The 12,549-nt window shown below is 43.6% G+C and overlaps 1 protein-coding gene across 2 annotated transcripts in view; it reads left to right on the top strand.

Annotated features, from left to right (window-relative positions):
• MYO5B (myosin VB) overlaps positions 1-12,549 on the top strand; it is a 149,790-nt gene that overhangs the window by 69,183 nt on the left and 68,058 nt on the right. For both annotated transcript variants that reach the window (XM_030470705.1, XM_030470704.1), the window contains exons 11-14: positions 326-407; positions 1,959-2,099; positions 9,115-9,237; positions 10,541-10,624. In XM_030470705.1, coding sequence (XP_030326565.1) covers positions 326-407; positions 1,959-2,099; positions 9,115-9,237; positions 10,541-10,624 — 430 coding nt within the window. The remainder of the gene's footprint in view (positions 1-325; positions 408-1,958; positions 2,100-9,114; positions 9,238-10,540; positions 10,625-12,549) is intronic.

Below are 12,549 nucleotides of genomic sequence, written 5' to 3'. Positions count from 1 at the left end.
TTAATATTTCAGGATATTTTTCCCTGAGAGAGGCTGTTACATTTCTTATCTCAGACAGCACTTCTGCCTGATGGGCAGGAAGCTACAGTCATACCAAATATCTTATTTACGCACAGAGGAAGAGACCTCTCAAATCCCTTGAGTTGTGGCAAGGAAAGATAGACATTTCAGGGCAAGATGAATAAAGTGTAGATCTGGGATAGGAGGAATGTGAATAGATGGTTGTATAACTGGTGTTCCCCATCACGCGTATGACACCGTTGCAGAGGAAAGTAGGTTTTGCGACAAAGTAATGCTTGATTCCGGTTTATTCATTGCTTTGCAGGTTTGAAACTTTTGAAGTGAACAGCTTTGAACAGTTTTGTATCAACTACGCCAACGAAAAGCTCCAGCAGCAGTTCAACTCGGTAAGGTCAGCTTGGAAATGTTCCATAAAAGTTAGGAGAAAATATGAATTTTCTCAAGGTGGGATTATTGTATGTTTGCTTCTACTTAATGGCATTTACCTGCAGCCTTGCCAGATCTCATGGCCAGCATGAATGTAGTCCTTGGGATACCGTCTCTTAGGTGATGATTTTACGTTGCAGATGCATTAAATATGTCAAGTTGACAATGTTACTCAGCTTGATACTGGAAGCAGGCTTGAAATGGTTTATTCAGAGGTTCATTGATGGTTTTGAATAAGTATATAGTTTGCCAATTTTTATTTTTTTTGTGTGTGTGTGTAGTTTCAGTCCTAAACCAAAGCCTGGATGGTCTTGAGCTGAGTCCAGTTTTCCAGTGTGAGACAAAGCATGGGTGGAAACCTGCCCATTAAGTGTGGCTTAAACCTCTGAAACAAAAGCTCTGTATTAAATAGGAGGATTGTACACACTCCCCATTTTTCACTTGAAATTGCCTCACAAAAACCAGAGATTATTCTGTTTTATTAGGTACAAGCACTTACTTGCACTGGAAGTAAAACCAGGAAGGGGTTGTCATCTGCTTTTGTTGTCAGCAGAGAAAAAAATACTAGTAGTTTCGGGATACAAAGGAAAACTTGTTAAATGTGAGCAGCTAAGTGCTCAAGAGTGGTTTGAAACTATCATATGCGTGGACACGAACATTTCCAGTATATCTAATGTATCAGATCACTGCTGCTAAAAATGAAAAGTAAATTATGGATTGTATTTGCACTATTCATATTTTACTTAGTATGTCCAACTATCACTTCTGAAGCTTTTTAATTCAAACTCTGAGATGACATGTTTGAAGAGATTTTTAAAAGCTATCTTTGGAGAAAAAAGTGCATTTGAAAAATCATTTTTTAATATGCTTAGAGTACCTCAGAAATAGCCAGAGACAGTTTATCTGCTTGGGCAGATACAGAAGCCAGGCAAGGAGTTTTTAATTTGTTTTTTTTTTTTTTTCCTTAAAATAAGGATCTGCAATAGAAGTGTTCGTGAGTCAGCCACTGCTGCAGATATCCCTTGTAGGATGATGGATGCTCTTTGTGAAGCTCTGCTCACAGATGGGGGCACATGCACTCAGCCCTGGCTGGGCTCCCAGCTTGTGAACCTGCTGCAGGTCACTAGTTTAATCAGCAGAGCGCTAGGGCAGAGAGGGATCTTTGTTAGCCCCGGAGATACATACATCGTCGCCATTTCAATATATGGCTTCCACCTAGATGTAGCAATGTTTTCATCACTTCAGTTGTTTTTTAGTGAAAGTCATTTAAAGCCTTTTTGTTTTTTCCTGCCCCATGGTTTCCCAGTGTAATGCTTTTATTTTCCTTGCCGGAAGCTAGATTAAGTAAATGGCAAAGCCCATACAAAGCTGTATGTGAGGGCACCTAAAGCTTCTATGACAGCTGGATATACTGATGGAATACACCAGCAGGACATGTGGGTGACTAGGGAAGGAGCTGGTCCTGTATTGGCTGGAGTCATGGTCAGTAACTGCTGTTTTTCCATTCTCAGCATGTGTTTAAGCTGGAACAAGAAGAGTACATGAAGGAAGGAATCCCTTGGACTCTCATAGACTTCTACGATAACCAGCCCTGCATAGATCTTATAGAGGCAAAACTTGGTATCTTGGACCTGCTGGATGAAGAGTGCAAGGTAAAGAGGACTACCTACCTTTTCACTGGCATTTTTATTTCTATAAAAGGTTAAAGAATGGACTTTAACCTGTGGTAGCTTTCAAGAGAGTAAACATCTCCTTTCACAGGCATTGCTGAGGCAGGCCGTTGGTATTTTTTGCTTTAGGACCATAAAGACCCTCCATGGCAGATGTTTGCTACCAACCTGGGTGCCCAATCTCGCCATGAGTTGCTAGAACTCATGTTTCTGGCCTGGCTGTACTTAGGAGTAGTCATTGCTTTGACTTTTGATTCCTTCAGTGTTACCGAGGAGTTGGAGTTCCTCCCTGTCTCAAGTCCTCTTTTGTCTCAAGGAAAAGCTGAGTCCGCTTGCGATATCTATTTTGGGTAAAGTTGATTGCATTTAACATGCAGACTTCAGATGCTTGTAATATTGGAAGAGTAGTTTGCCGTCTTTTACCCAATCTCTGTCTCTCATACTAGCCTAAATTAAGTCTTGCCTGAAAGCTGAGAAGAAAGGCCAGAACCACAAACCTTCTTGAGAATCCGTAAGAAAGGTTGGACTCACTCATTCCTTGTTCAGTCATGAATTATCAAATGTATTTATGAACAAGAAATGTAAGGTGGGAGATTTTCTTAGGAAGTTAGGATGCCTGTTTTGAAGATCTTTGGTGTGAAGAATAGGTGGAAAGTCCAGAGTCTTTAGGTATCATCATGTCAACAGGAGAGCTCAGTGTGATGCTGTGATGAAAAGGGCAGCTCATATCTCGTCCAGTTCTGGTTTCTGCACAACAGTGATAATGAGGAAATACCGGAGAGAGTGTTATCAAATCTATAAAACATATAAAACACTGTGATACTGAGGATAAAGAAACTTGAGTGCTGCATGACTGGGTGTAAGTCAGACAGTGGGAGGGTTTTCTGACCCTTTGACACAAAACCCCCTAGTGTGCAATCGTTAGAAGTTGAATTTTGACAGATTCAACCATGAACGGAGCCTTTTTAATGCTCAGAACAGCCTGGTGGAAGGGCTTTCCTGATGAATGTGGCTGCCTTGCTGCCTTGTGGAGCCTCAGACTGGTTTTGCTATGGTGCATTCAATAAGCTGTCTTTGGGAAGAGTTTGCGTTGAGACTTGGATTCTGCGCCAGGAAGTTTCTTACTGATTGTGGGAGAGCTTTAAATATTTTCGAACAAGGGCAGGGAAGGGTGAGGCAGGGATCGATGGGAGAACTGAAGCAGGGAAGGGCCCCTTTACCAGGACAGCCAAGGTGGTAAGAAGGACACACCGAACTCTTGTTGGCTCTGGGATCCATGGGTATGGGACAGATCCAGTGGCCCAAGAGCAGGAGTGTCACGTCGCATCAGAGGGAAAGATTTTTGGATCCATTATTTAGACTAGTGTTCCTGTTGGGATTTGAGGAGATGTGTGACCTGTCCGTGTCTGGGAGGGAGGTGACCTGCCAAGTGTCTGCTCTCTCCAAGTGACAGGGCTGCAGTCCCAGGCATGACAGGGCTGTCCCAACCTGCATGTCCCATGCTCAGCCCTCATCTGGGGTACAGACATTCTGGCTGTCTCTTTGCAATGATCTAGAGCTGGTTCTTTGACCTTTTCAAATCCAGTCTTGTGAAGACTCCTTAAAAATGAGAACAAATTAAACTTAATTCCATGCCCTTAAAAATAGCATCTTACCCAGTGCCGGCTCAGAAGGAGGTCAGATAGGGCTTGATATTCAGCACTATTTCATTTGGTCTCTGTGCTGTTAAGCCTGGTAAATTCTTAAGGCACAAACCAACTCCTGGATATTGTAAGGACAATAAAGGAAGTTTCCCTCATGCCATACTGACTGATAATGCCCTTTGCTCCTCTCCAAAGCACATGGCACTGGTTGCTGCTGGTGACATTGCATTAGACAGAGCAACTCCTATGCATCAACAGTAATATGGGCAACTTTGCTGTAGATATGCCTGATACTACTGTTTTCCTCCATGTTTTGGGGTTTTTTTGTCCAAAAAAATGAAACACAAGATCTATTCCCTGCACCCCATCGAATGGCAATTATCTGAGTATTTACCTGACAGTAGGAATGCTGTCATTAGTCATAGGCTGTTATTATGGGCCCTGTAGTAGTCTTTTTTATAATAACCTGCAAGCGTTTTCCAGCTTTATGAAAATTTAAGTAAAGCCTGTCAGCTGAAAGCACCAGTTTATGGATGAAAACCTTTACCCCCCCAGCAGTGTTTCACCTCTTGGGGAGAGCTGGCCATGGCAGGCACAAGACCACAATAGGGTAATTGCAAGTCATCTTGTTAGCACATTCAGCAGCGGATAAATATACTGCAGGACTCGAAATGGGCATCGAGGGGGTCCTGGCAACATAATGAAACATTAGCGCAAAAGCAGAGGGTTTGTTGCTAATGTTCTTGCTTCACAGTATGGATTTTTTTTTAAATCTTTAATGTGAGGTTGCGGAGGGGGTGATTGGGTACGTGCTGGAGCAGCTCAGCTAACAAAGGTCATACAAGAGTCCTGTCACCACTTAGAGAAGAACGGGACCAGGCAGGTTGATTCTTTTAAGAGGCTTAAATTATCCTCAGTGGAAGTTGAAAACTCTCTAAATAATGAAGTCAAATCACTGTGTCAAAGCTGGATGAGGTATTCTGCTTTTCAGGCTTAAACTACGTGCTCTGTTGGAGTGCTGCTTTCTGCTTCCCAAGTGCCATTAGGGAGTACAGTGAGAAGCTGCTGTGGATGTCCAGGTTTCTCCATAAGGTGTCTTGCTGCCTGGCTGCTTCCTTGCTTTGGCCTGTGCTGTTGGGATGGGAGTGGGAATGGAAAAAATAATTAAAAATACTTCCATTAGCATAAAGTGCATCTGAAAGGGTTTGATCAAGAATGGGCTGGTGGGAAGGATAGATGTGTTAATCCTGGCATTGTTATCCAAGATTTATTAGGGACCTTAGTGAAACTCTTTCTTTCTGCTGAGGGGCGATGTGACCCTTGAGGCTGCCAAAGGAGGATGTGTCTAATGAAAGACACAAGCTTTCTCATGTTCTTGAACTCTCTTGTGGTTCTGTTTTGTGTTTTATGGCATATTGCCATCGTGTAATGCTGTTAATGTGCCAAGTGCCTTTTCAAAGGATGCTCTTTAACCTTTCCTGTGTCCTTCTGTCAAGTGCCAGAAACACTGAGGTCTGCTTCTAGCAGACTGGTTTTCAATCCTGCTTGTCTCTGAGCATTGCTGTGAACTTGGATATTTGAGCAAATGTGTTTTCCTTGTCTGGAATAGTTAGGTTTTCAAACATTAGAAATCAGCACGTTGCTTTCCTGTGCTGCCCAGTCCTGTCTGGGGGATTTCTGCTCCATGAGCAGATACACAGAGATTGGACCTCTGGGCTTTCCTTTCAGGCATTCAAAGGCAGAATAACCTCATCTACGTCACGCTGTCAGCTTTTATGACTTAAAAGTCAGACACATCACTTGCAGTGGAACATGTCTCTGGAGTGCGGACGAAGCTCAGGCTCTTTTCAGGCTTTAACATATAATGGAATAATGAGAAAAGAAATAAAATACAAACAGCTCCTACTGTGTTTTAGATCATTAGGTCAGAATGGACCTTTGTTGCTTTTATCCAGTTAATTGTCCTTCCGTTGGAGGTGATGGTGGAGGGAATCTTGCGCCTCAATCCACGCAACTCCAAATATCTCCTCAGCTGTGTGGTGGTCATGGTGGGTTCTTGACCCTGGGATGTTTCTGATACAAAAGCAGTGGACTTGAGTCTAGGGGCTGATGCTGGCTCAGCTGGGTATGTTCAATTTAGGAGAGATTTAGGTTAGATATACGGGAGAAATTCTTTACTGTGAGGGTGGTGAGGCACTGGAACAGGCTGCCCAAGGAAGTTGTGAATGCCCCGTCCCTGGCAATGTTCAAGGCCAGGTTGGACACAGGGGCTTGGAGCAACCTGCTCTAGTGGAAAGTCTCCCTCCCCCTGGCAGGGGTTTGGAACTAGATGACCTTAAGGTCCCTTCAACCCAAACCACTCTGTGATTCTATGATTTCGGTTGCAGTAGCTCCTGGCAGCTCAGAGGACAGGAAACAGCATTTGGAGATGGGAGGTGACACTGGCTGGGATTACGCTGCCTGATTGATTTTACACAGTGATGGGCACAGGGATGGAGAGGGAGGATGAGCAGAAGAGGTGACCTTGTGCTATCACTACTCTAAGGTTTTTCCTGTTTAGGGATTTCCATACAATACTTGCAAAGCAGTTGGTTTCTCTTCCCCATCCCAAAAAATGGTCTTGCACTAATGAGATAGTCTCTATATAACTTTCTCAGTGGCCTTAAACTGCCGAGCCAACAGCAAAAGCTGTTACAGTAGTACAGATAATGGCCCTGTTAGTTTTTATCCCCAGGACTTGGTCCCTATCAGGTTCTTCTCAGGCAGATAAAAATACCTAGGCTGCACAAGGGTGAGCAGGGAGTGGTGTGCGTATGGTGAACCCCTCTTTCTGGGAGGCAGGAGCGATGCCTTTGAAGTTCATCTCTGAGCTAAGCATCTGGCAGCTCAGGTGGCTGTGGTGCTCTTGCTCTGCGCCTGCAGCTCGGTCCTGAGCACTACACACCTAATGATAGCTCCAGAAAGGATGTTTTTTACATATAAATATGAAATAAAACTCGTGAAAAGAAACCCATCTGCATTTATACAATGTCATAAACATCCATGTCTGTTGCATAACAATTCTGTACGATAGAATTGTGTAGAATTGCATAGAATTAGAATAATTGAATAGAATTGCATAACTAAATGCCTTTTAATGTTTATATATAGTCTGTGTTATTTCTGTGTGTATCCATAACCAGCTACACTTAGAGCTGTCAAACATAAATACATCTGTGATAGCATGGCTTGCAGGAGTGGCTGCTTCATTTAATTCAGCCATTTCTTCCACTTAATGGGTGTGGGAGATGCTTGTCACTGTGTCCAGAACCTTTCTGGTGTGCTTTGGTTTGCTGTCATGAAATCAAAGGCTGTTTCAGAGCAGCATTAAAAAGTATTTCTCACCTGTCTCAAGTTTTCCTTCTTACAGCTTGCTGTCCCTATTTCCTATGTCACTTTTCATATAAAGGTCTGTGTAAAGACCTGATGGATGATCCAGAGCTTTCCCTGATGCATAATTATTCTGTGGTTTCTAGGCTTTGTTCTATCTAATTTTAAATATTGCCCCACACTTTTCTTCTGACTCTTCTCTTTTTCTAACCTAAATAATCCAGTCAGCCATTTTTTGTTAAAAATTAAATGTGGTGTGCATGTGTGTGCAACCATTGCTGTCCTGTTGGCAGTGATGGGAGGTCCACCAGCCTGTACTCTCTGCTGTATAGGCAGGAGGGATACAGACAGACCCCATCGGCTATGGTCCTCAGCCCTCAACTGCTACAAGTTCTCTCCTTGTTTCCTTCAGTTTGTCAAACTTTTGCTTTGTGGCAAACTGGTTGGGCTGGAAAAGTACAAAACAACAGATATTTACAGCAAAGCTGCTTTCCTCAAATACCCTTATGTTTTTTTGAAAAGCTTTGGGGGTTTTGGTCGGTTAGCAGAGAGGGACCTAAACATACCCTAAAAAAAAAAAAAAGTGTTTATGGCAAGTGTAATCATAAGGGTATCAAAATTTACAATATACTGTTATAGAAGCAAGGAATCCCAGACTGGTTTGTGTTGGAAGGGACCTTAAAGCTCATCCAGTTCCAACCCCCTGCCACGGGCAGGGACACCTTCCACTAGAGCAGGTTGCTCCAAGCCCCTGTGTCCAACCTGGCCTTGAACACTGCCAGGGATGGGGCAGCCACAGCTTCTCTGGGCACCCTGTGCCAGCGCCTCAGCACCCTCACAGGGAAGAGCTTCTGCCTCAGAGCTCATCTCAGTCTCCCCTCTGGCAGGTTAAAGCCATTCCCCTTGTCCTGTCCCTCCAGGCCCTTGTCCAAAGCCCCTCTCCAGGTTTCCTGGAGCCCCTTTAGGCACTGGAGCTGCTCTAAGGTCTCCCCTTCAGGAGCCTTCTCTTCTCCAGGCTGCCCCAGCCCAGCTCTTTCAACCTGGCTCCAGAGCAGAGCTGCTCCAGCCCTCGCAGCATCTCTATGGCCTCCTCTGCTGCTCTACAGCTATATGAGCTTAAAAAACAGTAGAACAAACCCAAATGATTGCTGTTTTTCCACTCCCCTGTCTTGCATTAACTTAAGAAGTTTCCAGTTATTTAGTGGGTAAGAACTGCAGGTACTGACTAGGAAAGTAAGCTCAAACCCTACTTATAACTGCTGATTTACGAAAAGTAGTTAGTTTCCTTGCTGCACAAGTAATGCCAATGCTATGTGCAACTGGTGTTAATGCCTCCTGTGCTTGGGATCCAAGTGACCTTCCAAGCCTGCTAAGAGGCTGAAGTTTCTTAAAAATAATAATTTTATTATTATTTTTAATATTTTAAAATTATCATTTTTAATGAAATAAAACACATTTATTTTAATGAAATAAAACAATACTCTTGTGTGTTGTCTCAAGTGGCAGTTTGTGAAACTACTCAGCCACCAAAAATTGCATTAAGGAAGTAATGTTGGTGCCTGAGCAATTAGTGTAAATTAATTGCAAAAACACTTCTTCAGGTTTTTTTTTTATTTCCCCCTCCTCCCTCACAAGAGCTATTCTGGCTGTTGGAGCAGAACCAGCACTTGGGTGGTTTTCACTGGAAATGAAATTTTACTGTGTTTATCAAGAACTCTATGGTCTTGGCACTTGGACTTGGTGATCTTAAAGCTCTTTTCAAACCAACCTGAACTCTTCTATGATTCTATTCTATGATTCTAAGAATATACATGAAAATAGAATAGCACGTGCTCTGAGTGCTGGGGGATGGACTTTGCTTCTTAAATATTCCTGCAGCCCACATGGACTACATACAGTCCCCAAGGAGGGTTCCTCCAAAATCTCCCTGCACCTTCTCTGCATGCCTGACCATGACTTTTTTGGTCCATTTTCTCCCCATTTAGGTTCCCAAAGGCACTGACCAGAACTGGGCTCAGAAGCTGTACGACCGGCACGCCAGCAGCCAGCACTTCCAGAAGCCCCGGATGTCTAACACCTCCTTCATTGTCCTCCACTTTGCTGATAAGGTAATTGGGTGCATGTCGTGTGTGCTGGGACATGAATGCAGAAGTGGGAAATGCATGGACAGCAAGAAAGAGCCTTGTAAAGGAAAACTAGTCTATAGCGCTAGTGAGCTGCTTTTTGGTGATAGGGATGCCTGGTCGGCATCTCGGTTCGGTGCTTTTTGGTGATAGGGATGCCTGGTTGGTAATCTCGCTTCAGTGCTCAAATCTAGATCAGCTTGGAGGACTTCAGGCTCCGAACTATTGCACTAAGCTTTAAACAGTGCTTTCTAGAGGAGAGAAAAATCCTTTCTTAAAGCTGCAACAAAATGGATTTCTGTAAGGGCAGCTTGATGAAAATGTATTGGAAAAGGGAATTACTTTGGAAGAGCAGGAGCTGTGAACATCAGCATGGCATGGTGGGGAGGAGTGCATGAGAGGTGACTCTGGCCTCATCCCACCCTTCTGAGAGAGAAGATGCCAACTGTAGTGTTCTAAATCCCAGTGTCTGCTGCCATAGTGTCTTGTCCATGGGCTCCAGTTTCATTGAATCCATGATGTGACAGGCATCCTTCACAGCAAATAATCTTAAAAGGTCACAGTTATCCAAAACATGTTTGTTAGAAAGGAAAGCGTAAAACCAATGTGGGGATGTGTCCAAGGAGCCAGATGACATGTAGGAGTTGTGATCCTGTACAGGGGCTTCTCCGAACTGGGTCTGCTCTGAATACAAACATCACTTTGCATTCAAAGTGATGGCAAAGTTTGATACTCACCTTTCTTTAGTCATGTGATTTTGCACATGCATCCTTCATAAGCAATATTTCTTGGCAAGTTTTGGCCTTTTTTTGTGTGTTTGTGTGTTGGTTATTTCAGCCAACTTTGAATATAAAAAATGAAACAAGATTTTCTTCTGTCCTTTCTAAATCCTCCCTTTGCATCCCAACCCTCGACAATTTCAGAAACAAGGCACATAGCCAGGGCATTTTATTATGTTTATTGATCAGCTTACAAGGCATTCAGGGGTGAACAAAAGAGCATGCAAAGTTATTGATAATCTTTGCATTTTTACTCCCGGTTTCCATGGAAGTGCAGTTGGGTCCCATACAGAGCAGTCTAATGACTAAGGAACAATCTGTGAGAATTTTGCTTTCATTCAGATTCACTTTCTTTGATAAAAAGTGACCTTTAAATTCCAGTCGGTCCCCACTCTTTCTCCCTTTCAGGTCTTCTAGGTTAGCTCCTGAGAGCAGGGGAGCAGTTATAGGTACTTGTCCTTGTGTGGCTGGACTTTAACCTCTGGACTTTTTCCTTTGTCTCCTGCTAGGTGGAATACCAGAGTGAGGGATTTCTGGAGAAGAACAGGGACACTGTGTATGAGGAGCAGATCAACATCCTGAAAGCCAGCAAGGTAAAAGGCGCAAGTTGGGGTAGTGCTCCTGGTTGCAGCTAAATTGGTGCTGCTGCTTTCCAGTGCATAGGCTTCATACATTCATTCCCATGCCATGTCACAGCATGCTCTGTACGTGAACACGTAGGTGCCTCCAGCCACTAATACCAGCAAAAGAGGCAAAGGAGTGGGGTGTGGAGGGGTGACAGGAGGGAGCTGGGGGCTGTGGTTGTACCGAGGTGTGGATGTGATGTTCCTCTGCTCTCCTCCACCTTGTTGGAGGAGATGTGTTGGTATGCCATCAAGACGCATCACACACATCTTTTCCAAATCTGCTGATCCTCTTCTTTTTTGGTCAGGAACAAAACTGGGAACAGCTAGTTATGGGGCATAGTAAATTCAACTTAACTCTTACTCAGAGCTTCCCAGCCAACATCTGGCACTGAAGGTGTTCTTGGATTAAACGCCACTTCAGCAGTGTAGTTTGTGTGTTGTGGGTAGTGTTGCTGACCCTACGAACCTTCTCTATGAGAATGGCTGTTCCCCTTAGCTGTAGGCCATCATACTTGGCCCTGTGACTTTTAGTTATTTTAATGATTAGTATTCAAAAATAGGGGTAATGTACAATGATGGAAATCCAGTGCAACTCTGAGACATTACAGCTGCTGTACAGCTATTTTACACTGCTGCCAATATGTGATATTAACAAATTAACACGTTGATGGTCACACTTGCTGTCACTCTTGTATTACAAGATTTTGCGCTATGTACTTTTCCCTCTCCTGAGTATTGTACAACTTGTCAACACCTTGCACATCGGGTACCAAACAAGATGTATTAACTGACCTTGAAAACCAGGTCTCCTGGTAAAGAGCTTTTTGGCACATGGGGTTTAAAGTCTCCCTTAGTCCTGAGGGCCATGAACTCTGTGGGCTGCTGGAAGCAGAAAAGCAGAAGCTGTGGGGCTCTGAAGGCTTTGGCATGGGTTATGCCTGCAGTAAGTGAACACTTGGCAAGTGGGCTTCAAGTTGGAGACTGTACAGTTGCATGTATGAACGGAGCAGATTTTATGCTGGCTTCTACTACTGCACTGTTCTTTGCCATGCGTGCTTGGGTGCTCTGTCTGCGCTTGGGTCGGTTGGGTTAAAAGCATCAATATCTGACATCTAAGGGATTTAAAACCAGACCAGAAGTTCCTTCCTGTCATCCTGAGTCTTCATTGTCAGTTAATGAGATGAGACTTTAAATGGCCTTAACCCTTAAGAAGTTAGTATGAAAATCCAGTCCTGCAAAATCCGACACTCCATCCTGCAGCCAAAATCGAGACTGCATGACTCTGGGCACCTTTGTTTCCACTATGTGTGGTGTAGTGAAGGAATATATCTGCTTTTCTCCAAACCATTTCAAAGCTTCCCCACCATGGGCCACTTTGCTAACTTGCATTTACTTTTTTTTTCATTACAAATTTTGAATCCCTTCCATCATGTTGCAGCAGATGTGTCGTGCATCCAGATATCTCTTCATTATGCCACCCTCCCTTGAGTTTAGTGCTGACTGTGACCTTCCAAATGCCACCCTAAATGAGTGTGATGAGGGGAGATGGAGAAAGTATTATTTTTAGGAGCATTTTAAGCAGAAGTTTGTTCCTGTCAAAGGTAAGAGAGATGAGAATGGGAAATGAGTTGAGCGTCATCAGTGGCTTGCCCTGCATCTCAGCAGTGAATTCATATGAAAATGGCAAGAGGTGCAATTTTCTCATCCGTGGAGGTAGTTGTGAGTCTAATAACTGTGGAGCCGGGCTTTAATAATGCCCAAATCAAGAGCTCTTTATGTTCAGGAAGCTCACAGTGCCCCCAGGGTAAAAACCGGGCATGATTAGAGATTATTAAAAACACCAGGTAACTTGCAGGAATAATTGATGCTGTATGATGAATTATTTAGCCAGT

Source organism: Strigops habroptila, chromosome Z, assembly GCF_004027225.2.
Source record: "Strigops habroptila isolate Jane chromosome Z, bStrHab1.2.pri, whole genome shotgun sequence".
NCBI lineage: Eukaryota > Metazoa > Chordata > Aves > Psittaciformes > Psittacidae > Strigops > Strigops habroptila.
The sequence above is the reverse complement of the archived record's forward strand: the minus strand, read 5'-3'. Positions and strand labels throughout refer to the sequence as shown.